The sequence below is a fragment of the Lichenostomus cassidix genome, chromosome 10, assembly GCF_008360975.1.
Source record: "Lichenostomus cassidix isolate B80296 chromosome 10, HeHo_3.0, whole genome shotgun sequence".
Classification (NCBI taxonomy): domain Eukaryota; kingdom Metazoa; phylum Chordata; class Aves; order Passeriformes; family Meliphagidae; genus Lichenostomus; species Lichenostomus cassidix.
The window spans coordinates 18439991-18467500 of record NC_139491.1 but is presented as its reverse complement, the minus strand read 5'-3'; the positions used below and the strand labels follow the sequence as shown (position 1 = coordinate 18467500).

General features: G+C 54.2%; 2 protein-coding genes across 2 annotated transcripts in view; one reads left to right on the top strand and one right to left on the bottom strand.

The window, feature by feature from the left end:
* Positions 1-681, bottom strand: part of LOC146432897 (actin, cytoplasmic type 5) — a 2686-nt gene extending 2005 nt beyond the window's left edge. Inside the window, exon 1 of the mRNA XM_085071041.1 lies at positions 529-681. The gene's annotated coding sequence lies outside the window, so the exon portion shown is untranslated. The remainder of the gene's footprint in view (positions 1-528) is intronic.
* Positions 682-736: 55 nt separating this feature from the next.
* ARID3B (AT-rich interaction domain 3B) lies at positions 737-27245 on the top strand. The gene is made up of 9 exons (XM_085071033.1): positions 737-853; positions 3059-3668; positions 9536-9607; positions 10897-10969; positions 19395-19578; positions 20983-21236; positions 22049-22300; positions 23531-23626; positions 24139-27245. Exons 2-9 carry the CDS (start codon positions 3108-3110, stop codon positions 24306-24308), a joined length of 1662 nt encoding a protein of 553 aa, XP_084927159.1. The 5' UTR covers positions 737-853; positions 3059-3107; the 3' UTR covers positions 24309-27245.
* Positions 27246-27510: the final 265 nt, after the last annotated feature.

Sequence of the window (27510 nt, the reverse complement as noted above, 5' to 3'; positions counted from 1 at the left end):
CTCCACACTCAGAGCCTGAACAGACACGAAGGGAACCCATAACTTCCCCTAAGGGCTGAAATAGGCATGAGGTGGACCCGAACCCTCCCCTAGGAGGCTAAATAGACATGGGGGCACCCCTAACCCTCCCTCAGGGCCCGAACACAAATGGGGGAACCCCTAACCCTACCCTGAAGAGCTCCTAAACCCCCTCTGAGGGCTTAAACAGACATGAAGGGACCCTAATCCCTTCCCCTGAGAGATGGATGCCTAAATCCCCCGCTGAGGGCCCAGACACACACAAGGGGACCTCTAAAGGGACCTCTAAGGGACCCCTGCCAGACTCCTAACCCCACCGTGAAGGACCAAAGAGACACAAAGAGGCCCCTAAGCCCACCCTCAGGGCTCGAACAGACATAAAGAGACCCTAACCCCTACTCCGGGCGACCTCTAAGCTCCCTCTCAAAGCCCAAAAAGACACGGGGGGAACCCCTAAACCCTGTCCCCGATGGCGCATTCAGCCCCGGGAACGCTCCAGGCGCCGCTCACCCTCACGCGCTGCCTCAGCCTTCGGCGGCGCCTCCTCCGCGACTGCCGGGCCCGCGCCCCGCGCGCGCCTTTATACCGCCCGGAACCGGAACCCGCCCGGCGCCGCGCTCTCCCATTGGCTGCCGCTTTCCCTCCCCGCCGCCGCCCGGCCGCTTCCGGAGCCCGCCGTTCCCGGAAGCGGCGCGGGAGCTTCCGCCGCTTCCGGCCGGGCGAGGAAGGGGCGGGAGGGGGCAGGGAGGGAAGGAGGAAGGGGAAGGAGAGGAAGGAGGGCAGGAAGGAGGGGCTGAGGCGGCCGCGCACCGACCGGCGGGACCCGCCACGGGAGGTAACGGGGGAAGAGCGGGGGAGGCCCCGAGCGGTGCTGAGGGGGCGGTTCGGGGGTCGTGTTGCCGCCTGAGGGGAGGCGAGGTTGGGAGGCTCGGTCATTGCCCGTGAGGCGGCAGAACGGGGGGATCGCGAATGAGCTGTTTCCCGGCCCGCGGTGCTGCTCGGCTTTAACTCTTTCGGGGGAAAGCTTCCCGAGGGAACCGGATAGGAACGGGAATCCGAGGGTGCGGGATGGAAGCGCCCGTTAAAGACGGACATCCACCGCGGGCTCTCGCAGGGTTAAAGCCCCGCCGAGGCTGGGGCAGCTCGGTGCTTGCCGTGCCGTGTGAGGGAGAGGCACAGCAAGCGAGGCAGGGACGCAGCAAGTGACGGGAGTGGCGCAGAAAGTCGGGCAGGGCCACCAGGAGTGAGCAAACATCCCCGCTGAGGGCGTGAAACGCCTCCGAAAACCTGCCATGGGTCCGTGGGTTTATTCCCGTTCCGGTTGTCACCTCGAGCTCCGTGCTGAAGCTGCCGTTTATCGGCAGCAAATCGCCTTGTTTGCCTTCGAACCGGCTGTGAATTCAGGCAGCAATGCCTGCCGGGGCTGCGCTGGCTGTCCCCGAATCCCGCTTTTCCCGGCGGCTTTGGTGGCAGCCCCGCGTCCCCTGCCCTGCCCTGCCCTGCCCTGCCCTGCCGTGCCCCAGCGTTGTGCCCAGCCGCCGGTGCCACATTCCTGGCTGCTGCTCCCCCTGAGCCGGGTGTGCTCTGCCGCTCTCGGCTCCTTTCCCCTCAGCTGTCCCCCGGGCGGGACAGGCGACACCCCGCTGCCACAACACCCAGCCAGGGGTGGTTTCCCCTCCCGAGGTGTCGCAGGCTGTCCCCAGCTGCAGGAGGTGGCTGCTGACACCCCAGCCCCGCTGATCCCCTCGGTGGGGTGGCTCTGGCAGGTGGTGCTGCCCCGCAGGGAAACGTGCTGCTGGGCTCTGCTTTTTGGGGCTGGGCTGCTCCTGCGGGGAAGAGTTTGCCCCGGGAAAAATTAGGGAAGAGAGAGGGAGGGAAAAAGGAGTTTGGCATGGAGCACTTTATCTGGGAGATGCTGCCTGACCACCTAGGGATGCTCTGGGCACGCTGGAAGCTGTCTTTCACTCGAAAAGCTGCTGCCTGGTAGGTTATCGGTTGTTTCAGGGCAGAATCCTGCCTGTTTGGAACAGTTTCTTTGCAGAACAATCCCTTTTCCCCCAAGTGTGTGGCTGGGGCAGCCCCGTGCTGGCTGGTGGGAGGTGGCAGGAGCTCGGGGCTTGGTTGGAGTTGGCTTCTCCTTTGTTTCTCCAAGCTGGCCGTGTTTGGATACCCACCAGCCTCGAAGGGGCAGCCAGGGGGATGTGTTTGACCATCTCTTCCCCGCGAGGAGGACGATCTCTGCCAGCAGGGCCGGTGGGGGACACAAAGTCCAAACTGCGCCGGGTGATTTTAGCGGCTGGGATTAACGGCGCCGCCGTCTTTCCAGGATTGATCCCGAGCTGCGCTCCCAGCCGGGGGCTGTGCTGTTGGTCTTTGCTCAAGTGCTGGCTCAGCAGGTCAAAATGGAGAGCTGGGAAAGCTCCCGGGCTCCTCGGGCTGGGAAAATTGAAGGGAGGGCACGGATGGGGCTTGGGGTGCGCTGGGAAAGCCGGGATCCCGAGGCTGGAGCTGCTCAGTGCTCAGCGGGCTTTGCTGTGCTCCCATCTCCACCTCCCTGGGAAAAAGAGTGCCTAAATATATTTATTTTTAACGTTCAAAACGGCAAGAATTTAGCCTCAGAGCGAGAGCACAGAAGAATTTAGGGATAGCCCTGCGTGACAAATCCCTGCCTGGCTTTTATATAAATATGGTCAAGCTCATCCTGGCTGTCTCCTTTTAAGGCAGTATTCCACGAGCACCAAATCCTAAACCTGACCTTCCAGCAGTAATTCTTTGGGAAGCGTGGAAGGCTTGTGCCTGGACAAAGGCATCCGGGCCGATGTCTTTGGGGCAGAGCAGAGCAGAGCAGTGCCCGGCCCAAAAACACAATTACCCAGTCTGCAGATGGAATGGGAGCCGGAGCCCGAGGCTGTTAACGGCAGAGCTGATTGTTTCACGGTCTCCTGCACAGGAAAGAGCCCCGGCTTTGCTCTCGGTGGCTGCCCTTGCCGGGGCAGAGATGAAAGCACCCCGCGCTCACCCCCGTTTGTCTCCCCGGCAGATCCCGCGCGCCTCCCGAGGCCGGGCCCGCCAGCCATGCGAACGGCGGGATGAAGCTGCAGGCGGTGGTGGAGCAGCTGCAGAAGCAGCAGCAGCAACAGCAACAGCAGCAGCAGCAGCAGCAGCAGCCGGCGGTGCCGATGGAGCGCCGGGAGCGCCGGGAGCCGCAGGTGCCGTTCCCCCCGCCGCCGTTCCCGCCGCAGCCCCGCGGCCGCGCCCCGGGGACATCGCCCGCCGCTGCCCCGGCCAGAGCTCCCCCTGCGGCCGCGGCCGGCCGGCCCTTCGACCAGAGCAGCATGAACTCCGAGCAGGAGGATGAGGACGACGAGGAGGAGGAAGAGGAGGAGGAGGAGGATGAGGAAGACGGCGCCGAGCTGGAGGACGGCGCGGAGGTGACCGGCGAGGAGAGCTGCTCTGCCCTCAAGTATTTCCGTGCTCCCAAAGCTGCCCATCCCAACCAAAGAGTGGCCGTGGCCTCCAGCCCCGTGCCAGGCCCGGGGCACCCGCGGGGGGCCCAGCAGGGCAAGGAGGAGCAGGGCAAAGACTCTGCCAAGCACCCCGGGGCCCCGGCGGGACGGCCTGGCTGGCGCCTGGACGAGCAGCTCAAACAGGTCAGTGCCCCACTCCCTGAAAACGACCCTCCTAGGGGTCCCTAAATCCCTTTTTAGCATTCCCTAGAAAATCTCCTCCTAAAAACAACCATTTCCAGCCAACCTGAGGAGGTCTCAGCCTTGGAAGTGCTTTGGGAGGTGACGCTTCCCTGGCGTGCTCTCTTTTATAACGAGATTCCATAAGAACTTGGCTTTAGGGATTTCCAGCTTGGGATAGAGGAGCTCCCTTTGTGGGGCATTCCCCAGGTCTTGCCCGGTGGTTTGTTCATCCCTGCTGCCATCTGACCAGAGCCATTTCTCATCAAGCCTCCGGGATGCTGGAATCCTGGATTTCTGGGTGGTGCTGTGGGCAGGCAGGGAAACGTGCCCTGATCCTGGGAGGCAGAGCCACTTTCTATTCCATGTGTGGGAAGGAAGGAAGGGAAGAAGGAAGGAAGGAAGGAGCTAGCTTGCTGCTGCCTCATAGGAGGTTAATTCCATGTTTGACTGAAGAATTACTACTCCATGCATCCGAGTGCCGGGGGATCATGGAATTATTGCCTTGGTTGTAAGTGGGTATTTCGGTGGATTACTGGGGTCTGCTGGTCCCCAGCTGTTCCTGCAGAGCAGGTGGGTGTCCCCACAGCCCTGCACGTGGCAGGAGCTCCCCAGGGAATGGCCTCGGGAGTCCCAGGGCTGGAAAACCCGCAGGGGAAGCAGTCAGTGCTGTTTTTTCTCCGTGTTTGCTCCCACAGAGGGGCTGGGTGGAGGAGAGGGAGTTGCCCGAGCTCCTGCGGGGAAACGAGGTGGGTTTGTCGGTCAGGGGCCATTGCCTCAGAATTTACGGGATGGGAGTGGTGAAAACTTCCTCTTTCAGGGCTCTGGGTGGGGAAGAGAGGGCAGGGCTTGGGTCTTAAGAGATCACTTTGTTAGAAAAGCCACGCAACCCCGGCTGAGTCTAGGGCTGGGTTTGTTCTTTGCTGCTGTTGGGAGAGCCCTGCAGACCTCACTGGTCATTCTGGCCAGGCCATGGCCACGGAACCAGCAAGAGCTGGTGGGGAAGAGGGAGAAAAAGTGGAATAAAGCATTATCTACAATTGGCATGATGTGCTTTGGGAGGTCACGGCTTTGTCTGGTTCAGGCCACTTTAATCTGAGCTCAAAGTGCCTAAAGCTTCGGCAGGAAAAATGAAAATAAAAATAAACCCACTTTTGCTGGGATCCATGGGGAATAAACCAGGGGGGCATGGCAGGAAAGGGGTACAATCATGTGGAATGGTCACTTAATTCCCTGAAATCTTTCATTTCAAGGCATGAGCTTTTTCTTTCAGTCTTTGTCTTTAGCAGGCAGAAAATCCAGGATAAAACAGGGAAATTGGCTTCTAAAATATTCCTGAATTAGTTTTTTCTTTTTAGCCTCTTTCCCCAGCCCCATGCCCTGCTCCAGGAGTATTCCTGGGATGCAGAATGCCTGATGCTCGTGGAACTGGGGGAACAAATGGCTTTATTTCCCAGCTCCTGGAAAAGGGAAAGCTGAGCAGGGAAAGCAGGAAAGCTGGTGCTGCTTCCTCCCATCCCACTGAGGCTGGTGCAGCACCAGGAATGTGAGAATAGATCCCAGATTTCATCCCAGATTTCATCCCAAATTTCCAAGCATCAGCTGCTGCTGGATGCCTTTTTCCATGGAGCAAGTACTGAACACCAGGAATGGTTTGTGCTCCAGTTTTGGGGGATTTCCCAGAAATCAGCAGTAAAATCCTGACCCAAACCCTCGCAGAGGTCACGCTGTTTATTAAGATAAGTCAGCTTAAAATAATTGCTGTGCCTTTGCTGCAGGCCTCGGGAATGAGATTCCATAAGCTGAAGTATGTGTGCCTCCAGTGCTGGGTGTGCAGGGATCGCTCAGGACAGAGCCCTCAGTCCAGGAGAAGGAAGGTCCCAGCCGTAGAAAAGTGGCATTTTCACACTGTGGTTTGGCCCTGGGGTTATTCCAGATACCCAGGGCCTGATTCAGGGTTGGATTTTTGGGTCCTTCTGGGTGTCACTGGATATTTTCCCTTTTATGCTGCGGCAGGAGGAGATTCCTCGTTCCCCACCTGGTTTTTCTTCTGCTGTAGAGGCAGATTTGAATCCTTCATTTGTGCTCCTCCTGAAGTGCCTGGTTTAGGCTCAGAGGGTTCCTTCCCCCAGCTCTCCCTCTCCACAATTCCAGGGGTTTAGAGTTAGATGGCAGTGGCTGTGCTGGATCCACGGGCAGGAAAAGGAGCTCGTTTATACCCCAAGGAAGACACAGCTCATTTTAGGATTTATTCAGGTGCCACACTTATTTATAGGAGTAGTGGCAGCTTGTCTCCTTCAGTGCCAGCTCCCAGGAATTCAGGCTGGAGACAGGAGGTGGGAAGAGCTGGAATGTGTTGTTTCCTTGCTCTTGTGTTTTTCTCACTCCAGTGTAAATCAGGAACTCTGGGCTGGCAGTGAAGCTCCCTTTTCCTGCCCTAAACAAGCCTTGGCACTCAGGTTTGGGTTAATCCCTCTGAGCATTTGGGAACGGGAGGCACTCAGAGAGCCCAGCTTTTCCTCAAGGATGAGGAAGCAGGTTCCTGTTTGCTCACGGGAGCACACAAAAGGAGCTTAATAAAAAAGGTAATTAATCGGTTAAACCTCAGCCCTTCCTTCCCTTCCCTTGCCCATCCTCCCTGCCATTCCTGAAATCACTAAAATGTTTTCGAGGGCTGCCTTTGAAGCCGTTGAATTGAGCTCTGTTATTAGGAAGGCTGGGCAGGGTTGATTCCCATTCCGGGGGAGCTGCTGTGGGCAGTAATTACCCCTTGGCTCCCGTGCCTGAGAACTTGCAGCTCGGGGCAGCAGCCCTGATCTTATCAGCCTTTGTACTACAACAGTTTTCTTTCTGGGAGCATCTGTTTCACTTCCTAAGGCTTAGCTCTGCCCGCAGAAAGAATTTCTGTGGATTCCCTGATAATCCTGAAATTGCTGCCCCTGTCCCTTTGCATTGACTCAACCCACGGGGCAGGGAGGGGTTTCCCTGGCCCTGCTGCCTCATCCCTGGGTGGGTATTCCAGCAGATTCCTGCCCTAAAACCTCTGTCTGAAGTGAGGAGGTGCAGAACGAGCCTGGATTTCATGGCAGAGGTGTTCATTCCTCTTGTTTGCAGGTTTTTGTCCTGGAGGTGTTTGTCACCTCCTCCTCCTCCATCTGCTCGGCAGCTCAGGGTTAACTCCGGCGTGGGGCTGGCAACCAAAATTGCTCTGGACATCTGAGCTTCCCTCTAATCAGATATTCCAGGTGCTTAGGGAGTAATCCCAAAATAGGGCTGGAGGGAATTGCTGCTGAAGCTGTGTGGGGAGGGGGCAGTCGGGGGGGCTTTGGTGTCCCCGAGGTGTCCCCAAGGTGTCCCCAAGGTGTCCGTGGTACAGGGAAAGGACTCTGCCAGCAGCTTGGGAATGTGGGCAGCCCTTCCCAGTCCCTCTCCATCCGGGCTTTGGGCACATCCAGTGCCACTTCCAGCCCCTTTTCCTGCAGGGAATCCTCACCTGTGGCTCAGCCAGGGCTGCTTGTGGAACATCAGCAAATTCCCCGGGTGCAGAGGGGAGGAGGGAGAGGCAGGATTTTCCCCAGGGAATCACCTCCCTCTCCGAGCAGCGTTTGCTCCTTCTGCCACTTGGGCTTCCCCTCTGGTTTGAGGGGATATATGTATGGATTTCTCCTGCCCTTCCTGCAGAGGAGGCTGCCCAGCATGGAGGAATTGTGTTTTCCGAGCAGGAATGGCAGGGAAGTTGATCCAAAGCTCCTGCCCAGCCAGGAGGGAGTTTGTTCTGTGGGGATTTCCCTGTGCTGGAATCTCTGCTGGGATTGATATTTGGGGTTTCACAGCCCGAAGGCTGTGGTGAGTGGAATATTCCCTCCAGATCCAAGCTGAGGCTGGGAAAAGGCCCTTTCCCAGGATTAATCCAGCTTTATTCCCCTCTCTTGATCCCCTGCAAGTGGGGAATGGCTCTGAACGCTCCCAGCTCTGGAGGAGGAGGTGCTGGAGCTGCCCTGAGCTCGGGTCAGTCTGTGCCATGCCAGGTGAGAGCCGTCCCTGTGGTTTTGTGGCCATCTGGCCAAGCCCTGGTGCCTCCAGCTCCCTGTAAGCTCCTTTTCCCTCCCCGAGATTCCAGCGTGGAGCTGTGGGAAGAAGGATGGATTTGTTATCTCTATTATTTTTCCCTAATCACCCTTTTTCTGCACAGACAACAAGCCAAACTCGTTCTGTTTCACTTTTTAACTTTTTAAGAGTCTTTAACCCCTTTAGAAGTTTTATTCCTGGGAATTGTCCCAGGTTCAAACCCACTGGGAGGAGGGAATTGTCTCCTTTAACCCCTCCTCTCCCTCATCCCTGCCCTCAAATGTAGCGGAATAAGCTCTCAGCAGGACCAGAATTCCCCGTGGAAGCAAGTTCTGCCCCCTGGATTTGTATCTAAATGCAATCTCGGGAAGGGAACAGCCAAAGGAAAGGGTCAGAAAGCTGAACCCTCCCAAATCCCTGTGCCTTGGAGTGTGGAAAGTCCAGGATGGGAAATTCCTGCTGCCTCCTTCTCCTTCCACTGGAAGGCAGAAAGGAAAGGATTCTAGCAGTTCCCAGAGGTTTGATCCTACTGAACAGGCAGTGGGGTTTTAGGAGCAGCTGGGTGCTTCCATAATTAGCCAAAAACCACGGGTTTAATCCCTGCTGGGGAGAGGGAGGCTCCGGGAGAAAGGACAGCAGGATGAATCCTCCTGGAAGCAAACCCGGCCTGGGATCCCTTCCTGGAGAGGGCTGGCAATTGATCCTCTGCAGCAAACAGCTGACACAACAGAAGTGGCAATAATCCCCCATTAAATGGCTCTCAGCTGATGGGGCTCGCTGGATAATTGACTTTCCAGCAGGAATTAGTGGCTCAAACCAAATCAGCAGGCATTAGGGAGCTCATTCCAGGCCTTGGGATCGGCAGCAGACCAGAGCTGGTCATCTCCCTAATTCAATGTGTGGCTCACAGCCAGATGATTCCTGGATTTCGGGTGTTGAAGCACCCCCAGAATTCCCAGCTTTTGAGGGTGCTGGAGCCTTTTCTCTCCCTGTGTTTGGCAGGGTGGATTTGCCAGGTGTATTTGGCTCCTTTTCCAGCACACACACTGGATTGGGACTTTCATGGGGTTGGTGTTTTCAGGATGCTTGGATTTATTCCAGGATCATCCTGGCCTTCCACAGAGCTGGAGCTGCCGTTTTCCAGCCCTGGGTGACCATTCCAGCATGGTGATGTCCCAAGTGGAATAGAGCCCAACCAGACTAATCCTTCTAATGAACCTTAATCCAGCAAAGCCGAGCTTTCCATTTCTCCAGGGAAAATCCACATCCTCCCAGGAGTTCAGGGCACCTCGGCTGGCAAGCAGCTTTCCAGAGGGATTATTCCCCTCCTTCTGGCCCTGGGTTTGTAGGGAAGGATGGCAGGGCTTTTCCAGGTGTCACCTAGAGAGTGGGGAGGGAGGGTGACACCTTTCACCAGGGGGTTTTGGGATGCACCCTTGATAAAAAGATGGACATGAGGAGCAAAAGCAGCACCTCTGCAGGTGTTGGATCTCATTCCAGCAGAGGAATTGGCATCCTTCCCATCGGGAGATGAGGGAATGTGGCTGGGAGGTGCAATGCCACTTCCCATTTTGTGTGGGATTCCAGGAGAATGCCTTGTGACAAAAGCACAAGTGCCACCCGCCATTCTTGTCCCCCTGGGCTGAGCCAGCAGCCGCTTTCCAAGTGTTTTTGCCTAAAAATCCACATTTTCAACCCTTCTGGGATCGTCCCTGCAGCCTTTTCTTGGGAATCTCTCATCCTTTCCCTTTTTGCCTCCCCAGAACGGCAGTGTGACCTGGAGCGACGAAGGCGACGGATGCCGAGGGAGGGAGATCTCCCGAGACTTTGCCAAGGTTGGTTTGGGCACAGGGATCTTGGGAAAGGGGGAATTTGGGGAATTCTCCCCCTGATCCCTGACAGAGGGTGACCACAGAGCCCTCCCTGCAGGGAATTTTTGGGAAAACTGCTTTGTGCTGCAGTTTGGAGCTGTTTGGTTGCCTTGCACTGGGGTAGTTTGGACTGAGAATTAACATTTTTGTTAATTTGGACATTTGAAAACTCCAGTCAAGGCTTTCCTCAGCTGGGAGGACATTTCCCCCCTGGAATCCTGTGCTCCTGGATTTGAATGTGTCACAGCAGCTGGAGGAATTCAGTTTAAACTAAGGCAGCTCCTGATTCTTTGAAAGCTCTGCTTTCCCCACATTTCCCAGGAATTCATCCCCAAAAGCCCCTCTTTTCTGGGACCATATGAGCACCAAGGAGCTGCAGTGCCCATAGAGGGGCTGGAATTGATATTTCCCAAGGAATCCTGGGAGCCTGACTCCTGCCTGGCCCCACAGGATTGCTGAGAGGTGCAAATTGGATTTTTGCAGTGGCTGTAGGGTGACACTTGTGCCTGTCCCTTCAGGAAAACCCAGGATTCATGTTCCCATACAGCTCCTTTTTTTGAGATACACTGCCTAAGGAGCTTTATTTTAATTCTTTGGGGGTTTCAAGCCTTTCTGGTAGAGATTATTCCTGCAGCAGGTTGATTCTAGGCTGGCTCCTGGTGTTTTGGAAGGCTTTTGGTTTATTTAGAGGCACTGCCAGGCACACAGGGAAGCTCTGTCCTTTCATCTCCCTCCTCTGGGAGTTCAGCACTTATGTGACAATCCCTGCAGGAGGGAACTGGGAATTTAGGAGAGGCTGGAGTGGGGTTTAGCCTCTCTAGTGCCACAGAGGGGCCACTGATGTGCCCCAAACCGCTGTCCCCTCCCTTCTGGTTGTGTCCTTGTCCTTCCCAGCTCGTCTCCATCATTCCCATCCCCTTTGGGTGCCTTCCAACCCTGCTCTGTAGCTATTAACTGAGGTGAAGGTTGGATTGGATCATCCTGGAGATCTTTTCCCACCTGAATGACTTTGGGAATCCCTTCAGGATGCCAGCCTTTGTGCCTGGATAAGCTCTGAGGGGCTGAACAAGGGTCCTCGAGCTGTCACTGTCACACTGCTCTGTGGCCACCAAGGAGCCTCTCCTTGTTTCCCCTCTTTGCCTGTGCTCTCCTTTCACCCCCCCAGTGCAAACAGCACCCTGGAAGGAACAAACATCCCTTTTTTTTCTGTCTCCCCATGGATTTGTGTCCTCATTTGGGTTTGTTCCCCCCAGCTCTACGAACTGGACAGCGATCCTGAGCGGAAGGAATTCCTGGACGACCTCTTCATCTTCATGCAGAAGAGGGGTGAGTGAGATTTGAAATCACGGCAGGAGAGGGAATTCTTCCCTCCTGAGGCTGGAGGAACAAACCCAGGCCTTGCCCATGCAGATCAGGTGGAAAAGCAGAGCTAAAACTTGAGGGATTTCCCTCGGGAGATGAGGAGAGCAGTAAGAAAAATCCGTCCTGCAGCTTTTTCTTGACCTTTTGGCTCAGTGCTGGTGTTGTCTGTGCCCTGTAGATCCCAGGAACCTTTTCCTGGGGATTCCCAGCTTGTCAGGAATCCTGTGTGCAGATTTCCCCCATTCCTGCCCATGCTGTCACCTGTCCCAGGTGTCACCCAAGCCTCTTTCTGTCCCCAGTGATCAAACCCCAGACTTTGGATCATTAAAATGTATTTAAACGTGGTGCTGTATAAAATACTCACCCTGAATGTTTGGGGTGCCCTCCTGCCCCTCCAGGGGTGCCAGCTTGGAGCTCTGCCCCTTCAATCCATCCCTCCAGGAGGCTGATCCCAACCAATATTACCCATTTTCCCATGTGGATTTTCCCTCCCCAGCCCTTCCAAGCTGTTAAACCCGAGCTGAGGATGGTTTTTTTGCTGGAATTTTTGCCTTTTGAGCACAGAGGCAGAGCCAGGATGAATGGATTCCCTTCCCTGAGCTCACCTGTGGGGAATAACAGCAGCACAGGGTGGGATTGGCAGCCATGGACACCTCCAGAGAAATCCTCTGCGTGCTCCAGTGTCTGCTTCCCATTCCCTGTTAATTATGGATGATATCCACGCTCCCAGGCCGCTCACCAGCTGGAGGAGTTCGGCTTTAATCAGCTGGGCACTTGTTAGCTGCAGCCTCCCTCGTTTTCCTGCCTGCTGGAAGGCTGGGGATGAAAGGGAACAGCTCGGCATGCACGGGGGAGAGGAGCTGGGAATGTTTGGATTTACTGAATCCAGGGAGTTTCTCCAGGTTGAAGGGAAAACCGGGCGGTGTGTGCTGAGCTTTGGGAGGTGGTTTCTCCTCTGACTTTAATCCAAGCTGCTGAGCCTTCCTGCAGAGGGAATATTTTCACCTAGCGTGATTTTTTAGCAGCTGCATGTCCGTTTTTCCCGTTCCTGCTCTTCCCAGGGTTTTGGCTTGCAGGGAGAGTGTGGACATCTGACTATGGCTCAGCCAAGTGATTGTGGGGTAACCACAGGGATTCAGGCTTTGCTTCTCCTCCCTGGTCTCCAAACATCCCAATCCAAGGCTGAATAGCTGCCTTGTTCCCAAAAAAAACCCCAAACCTGGCTCCTTTCTCCTGAGAGCAGGGTGGTTTTTAGCTGGGACGTGTGAAGAGCTGCTCACTTTGCACCTCGTGTCCAAGGGGCTGGAAAGCAGCTCTGCCAATAAAACATCCCTGCTGTGCAAACAGGGGTGGAACAGGAGCAGGAGCTGATGGATTCGGGATCAGAAACCAAGCCGAGCCCAGCTTGGTGGGGAGGATAAACGGGAGATTTCACAGGAGCTGCCCAGGGATGAAAAGCTCGGGATGGCTTTAGGGATCCCCTGGGAATGGGAAGCCATGGAAGAGCTGGAATGCACATCAAACATGCAGGTCCCCAGCACAGCAGGCTGTCCCCCAGCTGCAAGTGATAAAACGGCCCTGGAGCAGCAATAATGCTGGAAAAGGGGGATGAGAGGGGAGCTGGAACCTGCCTTGGGTGGGGGTTTGATTCCTGGGATGTGGCTGGGGAGGAGCTGGGTCTCCTGCAGGGAATGTCTTGCTTGTCCCCCTCAAGTGCCAGGTGACCAAAAGCCTCCATCAGATCCAGCACCTGCAAATTCCAATTATTTAGAAGCAGTTGGCAGCAGGTCCTTCCCATAAAACCCAAACTTCTCCCCCTTTTTTTTGATATCCATCAAAATGGATTTATTTTTCCATTCATTGCAGGCACACGGGGGAATTATTTTCTCTAATTTGGAAAAAGCCTGGGAGCTTCCCTTTGGAAAGATCTAAAAAAAAAAAATCTGTCATATGAAAATAAACATTTCATATAATTAATTATCCCTTTAAGCAGCCAGAAATGGTGGGTTAGAGGGAATATTGCTTTGGCTCCAGAGAAAAATCCCATTGGAAGGAATAAATGGGAAAAGAGTGTGAGGAGTTTGCCTGGTCCTGGCTTAGAGGGGCTTTGGTTTGGGTTCAGTCATGGCCAAGGGTGTCTGAGCAGCTCGGGGCTTTGCTTTGGGGTTTGCCCAAATTAAAAGGAATTCATTGGGAATTATTGGATAGTGTTGCTCTGCATCCACCTTTGTGTGGAAGATCTGCAGCTCTCCATGGGATCCCACTCCAGGGCAGGTTCAGGGATTGCAGCTCTCCATGGGATCTCCATTCCAGGGATTGCAGCTCTCCATGGGATCCCATTCCAGGGATTGCAGCTCTCCAAGGGATCCCCATTCCATAGGGCCTGCTCTCCATGGGATCCCCATCCCAGGGATTGCAGCTCTCCATGGGATCCCCATTCCATAGGCCCAGCTCTCCATGGGATCCCATTCCAGGAGCTCAGCTCTCCATGGGATCCCCATTCCAGGGCCCAGCTCTCCATGGGATCCCCATTCCATGGCTCAGCCCTCCCTGGGATCCCATTCCAGGGCAGGTTCAGGGATTGCAGCTCTCCATGGGATCCCATTCCAGAGGCCAGCTTTCCATGGGATCCCCATTCCATAGGGCCAGCTCTCCATAGGATCTCCATTCCAGGGCCCAGCTCTCCATGGGATCCCCACTCCAGCGATTGCAGCTCTCCATGGGATCCCCATCCCCGGGATTGCAGCTCTCCATTGGCTCCCCATTCCATAGGCCCATCTCTCCATGGGATCCCATTCCAGGGCCAGCTCTCCATGGGATCCCTGTTCCAGGGCCCAGCTCTCCATGGGATCCCATTCCAGGGATTGCAGCTCTCCATGGGATCCCATTCCATGGCCCAGTTCTCTATGGGATCTCCATTCCAGGGCCCCAGCTCTCTATGAGATCCCCATTCCAGGGGCCATCTCTCCATGGGATCTCCATTCCAGGGCCAGCTCTCCATGGGATCCCCATTCCATAGGGTCAGCTCTCCATGGGATCCCCATTCCAGAGATTGCAGCTCTCCATGGGATCCACATCCCCGGGATTTTAGCTCTCTATTGGCTTCCCATTCCATAGGCCCATCTCTCCATGGGATCCCATTCCAGGGCCAGCTCTCTATGGGATCTCCATTCCAGGGCCCAGCTCTCCATGGGATCCCATTGCAGGGATTGCAGCTCTCCATGGGATCCCATTCCAGGAGCTCAGCTCTCTATGGGATCTCCATTCCAGGCCCAGCTCTCCATGAGATCCCATTCCCAGCAGGTTCCAGGCTGTCCCCCCTGTGCCAGCCCAGCCCTGCAATCTGATCAGGCGGCGGAGCCCTTTGAGGGGCAGCAGCTCAGAGGTGCCTCCTGTCACCCCGAGCTGATGGATCACCCTCGTGGATCAGCCCTAATGGGCTGCAGGCTCCCGGATCAGGTGCTGACATCCCTGTTTGGGAGCTGGGAATGGTGGGAATGCCCTGCTGGATCAGCTGTGGCTCTGAGCGAACAGGGAGGGACTTGCCCTGCTTCCCTGGGCTTTGTGTCCCAGCTCTGGAGAGCCAAACCCCATAAAACTCGGGCTGAACCCCTGAAGCTGGCTAGGATTTGTCCCTGGAGAGGAATTTGGGCAAACCAGAAGCTGATTTGCTGCTGTGGAAGCAAGTTTTCCCTCCATTTAGCCTGGAATATTTTATAATTATGCCCCGCGGAATTCCTCTGCCTCCCTTCAAAGAAACATGAAGTTCTCCTCAAGATTTGGCTCAATATTATTTTCAATCCCTGTGGACTTCCCCAGTTTCCAGGGGAAAACCTGTTCCTTTTGGCTGCCTGACACAGCATCTCCTCTGAACATATTTAGAGTGGGAAGAGCAGCTTTTTATTTACCTGTTCCAGGTTGTGCCTTAAAAAGTGCCTTTTCTCTGCCTGCTTTTCACTCCAGAGAATGCTTTATTGCCATTTCAACGTTTCCCTGCTGAACAAACGCCTGGGATTCTCACCTCCTTTGTTCCTGGCTATAAAATGGACACTTCTGCGAGGAAATGGGATAGGGAATGTGGGAGGTGATTGGAAAAGCAGAGCTGGGTGTGATTAAAGTGCTCTTTGTGCAGGACTAGGCTCCGGGATGGACGGTGGGGAAATCAATCCCTGTGTGGGGAGAGCAGGGAATCTCCAGCTTGGAAAGCTGAGCAAACCTCTCCAATTCCCTAGAATTCAGTCAAAACCAGCCTTGGAAAGCCAAGCAAAGCCCTCCAATTCCCCAGAATTTGGTCAAAACAGCCTTGGAAAGCCAAGCAAACCCCTCCAATTCCCTAGAATTTCATCAAAACTAGCTTTGGAAAGCCGAGCAAACCCCTCCAATTCCCTAGAATTCAGGCAAAACAGCCTTGGAAAGCTGAGCAAACCCCTCCAATTCCCTAGAATTCCGTCAAAACCAGCCTTGGAAAGCCAAGCAAACCCCTCCAATTCCCCAGAATTTGGTCAAAACAGCCTTGGAAAGCCAAGTAAACCCCTCCAATTCCCTAGAATTTCATCAAAACTAGCATTGGAAAGCCAAGCAAACCCCTCCAATTCCCTAGAATTCAGGCAAAACAGCCTTGGAAAGCCAAGCAAACCCCTCCAATTCCCTAGAATTCAGGCAAAACAGCCCTGGAAAGCCAAGCAAACCCCTCCAATTCCCTAGAATTTCATCAAAACTAGCTTTGGAAAGCCAAGCAAACCCCTCCAATTCCCTAGAATTCAGGCAAAACAGCCCTGGAAAGCCAAGCAAACCCCTCCAATTCCCTAGAATTCCATCAAAGCTAGCTTTGGAAAGCTGAGCAAACCCCTCCAATTCCCTAGAATTCCATGAAAACCAGCCTTGGGGGCAGTTTTCCTCAGCCTGCATCTCCAGGTGGAGGTCTGACTCCAAAACCTGGCTAAGGGAGGGTGGAGAAGAGGAAAACCAACCCCTGGGGTGGTGTTGGATGGGGAGGAAGAGGAGAGTCCGAGGTTGATCCCTGAGCCTTTGGATCTGCCAAAGTCCTTCTCCAGGAGCTGTTTCCAGGGGTAAACCCGGCCATTCCCAGCTTTCCTGGGGCTCACAGCTCCCTCAGCCCCTCCAGCAGCTCGGGGAGGCTGCAAATCCAGCAGATTTCCAGAGCAGGGCACAGAGGGGATGCTCTGGATAAATCCTGAGGCTCCCACTGTGTCTGCCTGGGACAGAGGAGGCTTTGGAAGGGGAGGAATTCCCTGCAAGGCTGGAGATGTTCATGGCTCCAGCCAGCCTTCCTCCAGGGAAAGCCTTTATCCCAGAAATCCGGACTGTGGCCACCTTCCTCCTCGGCAAACCGGGAGTTGACTCTGCTTTCCCCCAGTGTTCATCAGCTCTGCATCTCCCCTTTTCCAGTGGGAACAGACGCCCAGTTTGGCTGGGATGAGCCAAGTTATGGAGCTGCTGAAAGGGGGAAAAGTCATTTTCCGAGGAAGCCGGGAGAGGAAGAGCCGGGCAGGGCTCGGGGAGGGAGGGAGGGTTGGGCGTACAGTAAAACGAGTTTGCCATCAAAAGGCAACAAGTCTTGTGCCGTGCCCCCGGCCGCTGACCTTTCCCTCTGGAATTCTGCCCCCTGGCCCCGGGCTCATTAATCCTGGCGCTGCCAGATGCCAGCAATCCATCACGGCCCTGACAGCCCAGCCTGGGACAGGATCCGCCGCGCTCCCCTCGGGCCCGGGCTCTCGCCTTTCAGCCCTTCCTGTGCTGGGCTTCCCAAGAAACCCTTGGAAATCGCCTTCCTCGGGCAGGGCTGGGGGAGCAGAGGCACCCCAGAGCAGGGAAAACACCGGGAATTCTCCAGGGTCCAACCTGGACTCGCTGTCTGCGGGATCCGCGGGGTGGAACTGATGGCAGCGCTGTAGGAACGCGTGGAAAATGGAATTATTCCATCTCCACACTCAAACAGAAGTTCTGTCCCTGCTGTAAGGTTTCTCAGCTGCATAGAAAAAATTTACGCAGGGGAAAAACCAAACTTGAGGTTTTTGTCTCAGCAGATAAACTTAGGTTCCCTGTATAAACGTTTCGCTTTGTTTATAAATGTGTATTTCTATAGAAATACCTATTTATATAGGTAATTCATACCTATAAATTATATTTTTATATAGTTATATAATAGATATAATACATATTTTATATATAATACACATCACATATATATATTATATATTATGTATTTATATCTATTGTTTCTATTTATATATATAAATTATATATTACCTTTATATAGGTAATTAATATTTATTATATATAAATTATATATTACCTATATACAGGCAATTTACCTTTATATAGGTAATTTGTATAACCCTATTTAGCTGTGTTTATAAATGGGTATTTCTGTACAAATTCCGATGGAGCTGAGCTAAATTTTATTTCTAAATGGAATTTCAGGGCTCTCTGGCCCTGTTTAAAAGCCAGCCTGAGCACCCTGGAAATGCCTTTATTCCCCACAGATTCCCCAGGTGATATTTGTGTCCTCTTAATCCTTTGGTTGAATAATTAATGTATTTTCCCAGCTGCTGAGCTGGGGGCATCGGCAGAAGGGTAAAAGTGAGTTTGGGGTAAATTAAAGGATCTTAAAGGGCAGATATTTGTTAATAATTCTGTGTGAGCAGAATTCCCTTTCCCTGTCCATCTGGATGAGAGCTACAGGAAAGTCCCTTCTGGACAGGTTAATGCCATTCCCTAAATTGGATTGGGACACTCGAGCTGGGGGGAAGAGGAACTCCATCCTCCCCAGCCCAGCAAAGGCTTTGCTGCTCCCATTAATTCAGGAAAAAAGGGATTTTGGGGTGGAAACCCCCAGCCCTGGCTCTTCCTGGAGCCTTTGGCAGGAAATATTTCCGTGTTTTCCCTGTGGGTGTGACTGGGCTGCCGTGGCTCAGCTGATGAGTGACAGCTCAGGGCTGGAAACGTGAGCATTCCCTGATTCCCGGTGGATCCTGTGCCGGTAACTCGAGCATTCCCTGATTCCCAGGGCTGGTAACTTGGTCATTCCCTGATTCCTGGTTTTCCCCGGATCCTGTGCTGCTGTCACCCTGCTCCAGCCTGCCAGGACAGAAGGGAGCCTTGGGGAAACCAGGGCAAATCGAGGATTTTGGGGGGTTTGAAGGATTTGGAATTCCCTCTGTGCTCCCTGAGGGATCTGTGCCTCTGGAATGCAGGACAGGGATCTGCTGCTGGAATTGCTGCTCCATGGGCACAGAAGGGACTGCTTGGACAAGGAGAAGAGGATGGGATGGATGTAAATTGAAATCAACCTGATCAAGCTGCTCCTGAACACTTGGAATTGATGGGAATTCCAGCCCTTCAAAGCTGGAAAAACAGTGTTTTATCCAGCGTGTCATTAACTTCTGGGAATTGGCACCACCAGCTAATGCCTGACAGGCTTCCCAAAGAAAAGACAGGGAATAAAATCCCCCTTGGATGTGTAATGAGGACATCTGCAGGGAACAAACCCGTTTATAGGGCCATAAACGCTCTGCTGCGGGGTCTGAGGGGACCTGGGGCTGCCAGGGGCCTCCCCTGGGATCAGGATTCCACTGCTGTCCCTTCCCAGGCTTTCCTGCCCGGCTGGGGCTGCCCTTTGTGGGGACAGGATGCTGCCTTTGATCCGGGACAGAATTCCCAGACAAACACAACCTCTGCCACATCGGCTTTTTTTATTCCTCCTTCCTCTCCATGCCTAAACCTCGTTAGTTTGGGCTTTAGCACTTCGAGGAGCTGCTAAAGGGGCACTGAGGGGTTAAAAAATCCGATTTTCTTCCATGTTAACCCGAAATACAACAAAACTGAGCAGGAAAGATGGATCGGGAGCTGGGTTTGGCCTCCTCAGTGTTCTGAGGTGCTCAGAGCTGCTGTGGCTGTGTCAGGGAATTGTTTGGGAATACGTTCAGGGAAAAGGAGTGGGAGGAGCAGCCGGTATTTACCTCTGCAGGTTGTTCCAAGTGTGAGGGAGGATGGAATTGTGTCTGCACGGGGGAGGGATGTTCTCAAGAGCTGTGATTCCCGGGGTTCTGCTGTTCCCAGCACACAGCCTGGGCAATGAGGGAGCTGAGCTCCCCGAGCACAGCCGGGATTTTTATCCTCAAGCTCATAAAACCGATCCCTTTGTGCCTCGCTTTCAATAGTCCCCACTTCCCCTCTTTCTATTCCAGGAGGTTTTTATTGGGCTGACAATTCCCTTGGCCCACAGGAAAGGGTTTTCCACGGAAAGGAGAATTTTTTCCTGTGGCTGCTCCTTCCTGCCTCATTGACTCCCCCACAGAGAAGCAAATTCCCAAATTTGTGAGGGAGATGGATCCCCCCAAGTACTTCTTCCCGTTTTTCCCCACAGGAACTCCCATCAACAGGATCCCCATCATGGCCAAGCAGATCCTGGACCTCTACATGCTCTACAAGCTGGTGACCGAGAAGGGCGGCCTGGTGGAGATCATCAACAAGAAGATCTGGAGGGAGATCACCAAAGGCCTCAACCTGCCCACCTCCATCACCAGCGCCGCCTTCACCCTGCGCACACAGTGAGTCGGGAATTGCAATTCCCGCCTGGAATTCCTGCACCTCCCTCCATTCCCGGCCTTTCTGCCTCCTGCGCTTGTCTGTCCCTGAAGAGCCCTCGGCACAGGGAGGAGGGAGGGTTCCTCATTTTAGGCTTGAGGGATAAACCTGATCATTTCCTTGGAATTCAGCTCCTCCTTCCCACTAGGATTGGTTTTCCCAACCTGTTGTGCATGATTAGGGAAGGAAAAGGGGAAGACTGACTGACCAGAGAGACTGGTGGGAGTAAAATCCCTGTAAAATTGAACAGGGTGAAACCGAGCCTTGGTGATGAAGGGCTGGGCTCTGGGAATCTGCTGCTGTGAGGGAATTATGGATTATTTGCACATGATATTGCAGTTGTGAGGGAATTTTGGATGATTTGTAGATGGTATTTCAGTTGTGAGGGAATTTTGGACAATTTATGAATAATTCTTCAGTTGGAAAGGAATTCTGGATGATTTATAGATGATATTTCAGTTGTGAGGGAATTCTGGGGGATTTCTAGATAATATTTTCATTGTGAAGGAATTGTGGATGAGTTATAGATAATATTTCAGTTGTGAAGGAATTCAGGATGATTTAGCAGTAATACTTGACTTGTTAGAGAATTCTGGATGATTTATAGATAATTTTTCAGTTGTGGGGGAATTCTGGATGATTTAAAGGTAGTATTTCTGCTGTGAGGGAATTCTGGATGGTTCTTAGATTGTATTTTAGTTGTGAGGGAATTCTGGATGATTTATAGATAATATTTCAGTTGTGAGGGAATTCTGGATGATTTAGCAGTAACGTTTGACTTTTTAGAGAATTCTGGAGTATTTATAGGTAATATTTCAGCTGGGAGGGAATTCTGGATTATTTATAGATGATATTTCAGTTGGGAGGGAATTCTGGACAATTTATAGATGGTATTTCAGTTGTGAGGGAATTCTGGATTATTTATAGATGATATTTCATTTGTGAGGGAATTGTGGATGATTTATAGATAATACTTCAGTTGTAAAGGAATTCAGGATGATTTAGCAATAATATTTGACTTGTTAGAGAATTCTGGAGGATTTACAGATAATTTTTCAGTTGTGAGGGAATTCTGGATGATTCTTAGATGATATTTCAGTTGTGAGGGAATTCTGGATGATCCTTTGATGGTATTTCAGTTGTGAGGGAATTCTGGACAATTTATAGATGATATTTCAGTTGTGAAGGAATTCTGGATGATTTATAGATAATATTTCAGTTGTTAGAGAATTCTGGAGGATTTATAGATAATATTTCAGTTGGGAGGGAATTCTGGCTGATTCTCCCCAGGTCCATGAAGTCCCTCTCCCTCTGCCCACATCCCTGAAGTCTCCCTGTCTCTGAAGTCTCCCTCTCTCTCCCCGCAGGTACATGAAGTACCTCTACGCCTACGAGTGCGAGAAGAAGTCCCTGAGCTCCCCGGCCGAGCTGCAGGCCGCCATCGATGGCAACCGGCGCGAGGGCCGGCGGCCCAGCTACAGCTCGCCGCTCTTCGGCTTCTCCCCGTCCCCCCCGGCGCCCCCCTCGCTGCTCTCCCCCCCCAAAATCCGCTTCCCCATCCTGGCCGTGGCGTCGGGCAGCGGCAGCGGCACCGCCCGGGCATCGCCGGCCGGCAGGAAAGGTCAGCTCCTGCTGCCCCCAGGACAGCACCTCTGGGTGGGGATTGGGATTTAGCCCTGGATGTGAGAGTGTTGGGGTTGGGAATATCCCCAGGGTGTTTCCTGCTTTATCCCTGGGATGTGGGAGCAGGTTGGGAATATCCCCAGGGTGTTTCCAGCTTTATCCCTGGGATGTGGGAGCAGGTTGGGAATATCCCCAGAGTGTTTCCAGCTTTATCCCCTGGATGTGGGAGCAGGTTGGGAATATCTCCAGGGTGTTTCCTGGTTTATCCCCTGGATGTGGGAGTGTTTGGGTTGGGAATATCTTGAGGGTGTTTCCCGCTTTATCCCCTGGATGTGAGAGCAGGTTGGGAATATCTTGAGGGTGTTTCCCACTTTTTCCCTGGGATGTGGGAGCAGGTTGGGAATATCCCCAGGGTGTTTCCTGCCTTATCCCCTGGATGCAGGGAATATCCCCAGAGTGTTTCCAGCTTTATCCCTTGGATGGGGGAGCAGGTTGGGAATATCCCGAGGATGTTTCCAGCTTTATCCCCTGGATGTGGGAGCAGGTTGGGAATATCCTGAGGGTGTTTCCAGCTTTATCCCCTGGATGTGGGAGCATTGGGGTTGGGAATATCCTGACGGTGTTTCCAGCTTTATCCCCTGGATGTGGGAGCACTGGGGTTGGGAATATCCCGAGGATGTTTCCAGCTTTATCCCCTGGATGTGGGAGCAGGTTGGGAATATCCCAAGGATGTTTCCTGCTCTATCCCCTGGATGTGGGAGCGTTGGGGTCAGGAATATCCCCAGGTGCTGAGTGCCCTCTCCCGCCCAGGTGACAGCGTGCCCCTGGCCGTGTCCATGCCCAGCCGCCTCCCGGTGCCGCTGGCCGGTCCCCAGGCCACGGTGGCCGCCAGGACAGGCACCCTGGAGCAGCTGCGGGAGCGGCTGGAGGCCGGCGAGCCCCCGGAGAAGAAGGCGGCACGGCTGACGGACGAGGAGCAGCGGCTGGTGCAGCAGGCGCTGCAGCGCAACCTGCTCAGCGTGGCCCGCCAGATCCCCATGAGGATCAAAATCAACGGCAAGGGTGAGCAAAGACACACAGAAACCTTGGGATGTGGTAGGGAGGGAAAGCTTCCAGCCTGGAATGTCACACACAGGGACTGGCATGGCTCCAGACACAGAGAGGTTAAAGTTTTTTTATTGGGTTTTCCCGCTGGGCTTATTATCCATCCAAATCCAGCCCAGATTCAGAATGTTCCCAGTTTATCTTTGCCACGTTCCCAAAGCTCCGAGCTGGTCAGCAGTGCTGGTTTAAGATGCTTGGTCTCAAACACAGAAAAGGCCAAAAAAGCAGATTGCTATGAAGCAGCAGCAGCAGCTGGGATTGGGATTCCCAGTTCCTGGCAGCTCTGCAGCCACATAAATTCCACATCCAAACCCAAACAGCTGGTGAAAAGGGAATACAGATTTTATCCAATACTGTTTCCAGAGCTGCGCATCCCTGCCCAGGCTGAAGAGATGGAGAAAAATCCCGATTTTCATGGACTGTTCCAGGGTTTTCCCTCCCTCCAGTGGCCACAGGAGCTGCTGCAGGCTGAGCACACTAAGCCACAGCAGCTCCCAGCCGCCCAAAATCTAGCAGAGAGTTAAATCTGGGCTTATATCGTGTGCTCCCAGCCCTTCCTTGGGAGGGGAATGGGAATTTGACCCTCAGGGAAAGATTTCATAATGCCAGCAGGCTCCCAGCCTCACCAAAGCACTTCCAACACCTTTGTAGCTTTTTCATGGAATGGTTTGGGTTAGAAGGGACCTCAAAGCCATAGGCAGGGAACCTCCCCCTATCCCAGGCTGTTCCAAGCCCTGTCCAGCCTGGCCTGGGGCACTTCCAGGGATCCAGCTGCTCTGGAGCGTGGACATCATATGGGGACTTCCTCCCCAAAGAGGGGATAGCATGGGGGCTGTGCTCACCTCACCTCTGGGGAGCACAGGGAATGGGATCGTGGCTCTGTAAGGAATGGGATCACTGCCCTCTAAGGAATGGGATCACTGCCCTGTAAGGCATGTGATCATTGTCCTGTAAGGCATGTGATCACTGCCCTCTAAGGAATGGGATCACTGCCCTCTAAGGAATGGGATCACTGCTCTGTAAGGAATGGGATCACTGCTCTGTAAGGAATGGGATCACTGCCCTCTAAGGAATGGGATCATTGCCCTCTAAGGAATGGGATCACTGCCCTCTAAGGAATGGGATCACTGCCCTCTAAGGAATGGGATCACTGCCCTCTAACTCTGCCTCCCTCCCTTCTGGGACAAGACAAGGCTGACTCGGCGGCGGCGGCGCTGAACCTGTCCCCCAATGGCATCGGGAGCATCAACATGTCTGTGGAGATCAATGGCACCACCTATGCTGGTGAGAGACTCCCCTGGGAATGGGAGAGCCCTGTTGTGGGGGCAGGATGGGTGGGATGGGGGTGGTTCCTGCCACCTGTTCCCTTGGCTGGCCTGGGTGGGATGAGCACCTTTTCCTCAGTGTCAGTGCTGTAAAATCCGAGGGAAGGATTTTAAAATCACTGTGGAAGCGTCAATAGGAAGGAGCCTGAGGAGGGGCTTTACTCAGCTCTCCCTGTACTCGGCTGGAGCAGTTCCCCTTTGTTGGCAAATCCCAGGTGGGAATCCTGGCTCTGCTGGGCAGTGGGAGTTGTTCCTCTCCTCCAAAGGCAGAAGCCATTTGGGATCTGTTTGCTGCAGGGACAGCATCCTGGTGCCAGGCCCCAGAGCCAGGGATCCCTTCCCTGATGAGCACTGACTGAGGAGCCAGACCAGACCCCATCCCTGAGCCTCTCCCCGCTGGGCTGGGATCCTTGGGGTGGGAAAGCCTTTTCCCTGAACTCCACCCTGCCTAACCCCGCTCTGTGCCCCCAGGGGTGCTGTTTGCCCAGAAGCCCGTGGTGCAGCTCCTGGCCGGCTCGGGCACGCAGAGCTCGTGCAGCAGCAGCAGCAGCAGCAGCAGCAGCAGCTCCCACTGCTCCCCCAGCCCTACCTCGTCCCGGGGCACGCCCAGCGCAGAGCCCTCCACCAGCTGGTCCCTCTGACGGGCACCGTGCCGCAGCCCGGGCGCTGTGTCCCCCCCTGGGTGTCCCAGCCCGGGCACCGTGTCCCAGCCCGGCTCGGGAACAAGCCGGGAGCCGCACAGATACCTCATCTCAAGGAACCTGCTCTGGCCAGCAAGGGGATGATGATGATGATGATAATGATGATGACGGTGGTGGTGGTGGAACCTTTCCATGCCAGCGAGTTTTCCTTCATCATCTCTTTGTCTGGCCTTTTCTGCTTTGTTCCCCCACTTTCCTTCCTCCCTTTTGCTCTGTTTCCTCCTCCTCCTCCTCCTCCCAGGGTTTGGGTGTTGGCATGGAGGGAGGGAGGGGGGGCACACCTGGCGTTTCTCAATCAGGGATGAGCTCCAGAGCCGATGTCAGCAGGGCAGGGAAAGAGCCGGAGCTGGGCAGGGAATCCTGGTTCTCCTGGAACCAGGGGCCACCAGGGCTCTCCCCACCCACAACTCCGTGTTTGACAATCCTGAGAGCCAGGGAGCACCTGGCCCTATCCTCCCATGGCCAACTGCTTGTGTCCCTTCCTGCTGTGTCCCCGTGTCCTCACAGGAGGTTTCTGAGCCTCCTTCCTGCTCCTCTCCATGGTTCTGGCACCGCTCGGTTCTGCCTGGTGCCACCTCATCCCTCCTGTTGCCTTCAGGCTTTGGGCCGAGTTCCAAATGCCCCTGATGTGTCCTGTGTCCCCTGAGGAGCTCCCCAGGGATCCCTGAGGATGCTGGGGCTCCGTGTCCCAATGCTCTGCCCCTGTGGCATTGTCCCCTGGGTGGCTCCAGGCTCCCTGCAGCAGCTTCCCTCTCCCGAGGTGGCTCTGGGAGCTCTGCAGGGCTGTGTGCTGAGGACAGGGGTGATGGAATCCAGCCAGGCACCGGTGCAGGGGTTGTGGTTCATGTGGCACACAGGGGGGATTTGGGGCTCTGAACCCAAATCTGGACCCACCAGGGGACACCTGCGGCTCTCCGGGGACATGCAGAGCACAGGGAATCGAGCCTTTCCTCACCTTTTCTCCCTGGACCCCCAGCTGGAGGCACAGCTGGAGTTCCCTGGAGTTCCCTGACTCCTGAATCAGCTGCTCAGGTGGCCTCATGCTGTCCCCCTGTCCCCGTGGCCTTCGCTCCATCCCCTGCCCTGGTGACGTCCCTGCCACCCCTCCTGCCCTGGTGACATCCTTCCCGCGCTCCAGGCCCGAGGCAGGTTTTTTGAGCAGACGAAATACCTCAGATATGTACTTGTTGTTGGGTTGCTTTTGTTTGTGTTGGGTTGGTTTTTTTAACCTCTTCAGGAAGTATTGGCATATCCTATCGCTTGGGGTTTTACTAGGTGGGTTTGCTGACTTTGTGGTTGCTTTTATTTGTTTTCGTTTTTAAATGGATCACCAAAGACAGGAAGTTCAAACGAGGCTGAGCAAAGGAGCAGTGGCTTCCCCGTGCTCCAGCATCATCCCAGGACATGTGCATGGCAGGACAGCGGGAAAACAGGGCAGGGATGATCCTTCCACTTGGATCTGTCTGCTGTCCTGATGTTCCCAAGCTCTGGGCTCTGTCCTTGTTGCTTCATACACTATGGCCAGAGTTCTCCTGGCCCCGCAGTCCTGAGGGCTCTCTGGGGTTCCTTCAGAGGTGGGAATGCACATGTCCTGAGAGGGATGCTGCTGCCGGGTGTCCCATCCGGCTGCTTCCAGAGGGAGTGGTGCCCTCCCTGTGGCAGGGGAAGCCAGGCTGACCCCACAGGCTCCACAGCATTTCATCCCCGCTGACTCCCAGAGGATTTTACAGCCTCTGGGACTCAACCAGATGATTTCCCCCCTTTTTTGTTTTTGTTTTCTTTTGGTTTTGTTTTGTTTGTTTTTTTAAATTTTGTTTTATTTTATTCGGGGATGGGGTTGGGGCTGTTTCCTCTGAGTGGGACTGGGGCACTTTCTGCTTTTCCCTCTGCTCTGCTGCCCGGCCCTGGGGGGCAGAGGCTGCTCCGGGGTGGGGTTGCTTTGTCTCACTTGCTAACGTCGTGTTTTCTTGCACAGAAAGGCACTCGAATCACTGAACTGCTTGGACACTACTAGAGTATTAATGTTTATAAGCTTTACTCAACCTAGACTGGAACTAGCCAGGGACTAACAGATTGTTTTGTATCCAATTCAGGGAAAGAATCAGGTCGGGAAGCGTAACAGATACCTCAGTTAAATAAGCTGCACCAATAAACCGGTCCTTTCCCAGTGCAGGGTGAAAAGGACCACCCAGACTGTGAAGAGTTCCCCCTTCCCCTCAGCCTGGCTTTGACCCCGAGCCGTGGGTGTCCTGCTGAGCTGCCAGGCTCTGGGGTGGGGTGCTGGAAACCAGCAGCAGAGCGGGGGAGGCCGAGCGGGGCCGCGCTGCCCCCTCTGCCCAGCCCAGTGCAGTACTCAGGGTTCGATGCTGCGAGTAGGATGTTGCCGAGGGAAGCGCTCCGCTTGGCAGTGCCGCTCCATCCTCCCCAGCTCCGCGCACCGGCCGAGGGTTGGCAGCGAGCGGCCAGCAATCCCCGGCCGGCCCCCGGCTCGCTTCCAGGGGCAGCTCGGGAAATCCGAGCCTGCTCCGGAGCTGCTGGGGAGGCACAAAGGTTGGGCCGAGGGGGGAGGCTGCGTGTGCCTGCTCGGCTCCCAAATCGTGTCACACCGAGTCCTTTCCGTTCCGAAGGGACTGCCATCAGAGGTTCTCTCCAAACAGCTGCAGCAGCCTTGCTACTAGTTTTCTTACCTATTTAAAATTAAAAAAAAAAAAAAATAAAATAAGTAAATAAAAACAAATGTGATAGCCTAGGCGGTGGATAAATACCTCAACGTCTCCTTCCAACAAGTGTCTGTATATGTTGTTGTTGGGTTTTTTCTATCTTACAGGTTATCTGAATGTTTATATTCCAATAAACTTCTACCTCTTCACACCGTGACCCCCACGCCTGCTTTGTGCCCCCGGCTGTCTCCCTGAATTTAAACAATTCCCACTCGTTCCCAGAGGCTGGGCTCTGTCCTTGCAGGGACTCCGTGCTCCCAGTTTAGAGCTGGGCTGGAGGATGTTCTGGGCTGGGCTGGAATGGTGGTGCTTCGGCGTTGGATAGCCACACGGGATCTCCTTTCGCAGGTGTTGCTGAAGCTGTCCCTGCCCCTGTCCGTCGCCAGCTCCCAAATCCCTGCTCTGTCACCTCCCGCTCCCCA

What these genes read in the sequence shown, in the direction of transcription:
- ARID3B (XM_085071033.1), top strand. Translation starts at nt 3,108, where the DNA reads ATGAAGCTGCAGGCGGTGGTGGAGCAGCTGCAGAAGCAGCAGCAGCAA. An exon ending in CATCTTCATGCAGAAGAGGG is followed by an intron (nt 10,970 to 19,394) that starts GTGAGTGAGATT and finishes TTTTCCCCACAG; the next exon opens with GAACTCCCATCAACAGGATC. An exon ending in GATCAAAATCAACGGCAAGG is followed by an intron (nt 22,301 to 23,530) that starts GTGAGCAAAGAC and finishes TTCTGGGACAAG; the next exon opens with ACAAGGCTGACTCGGCGGCG.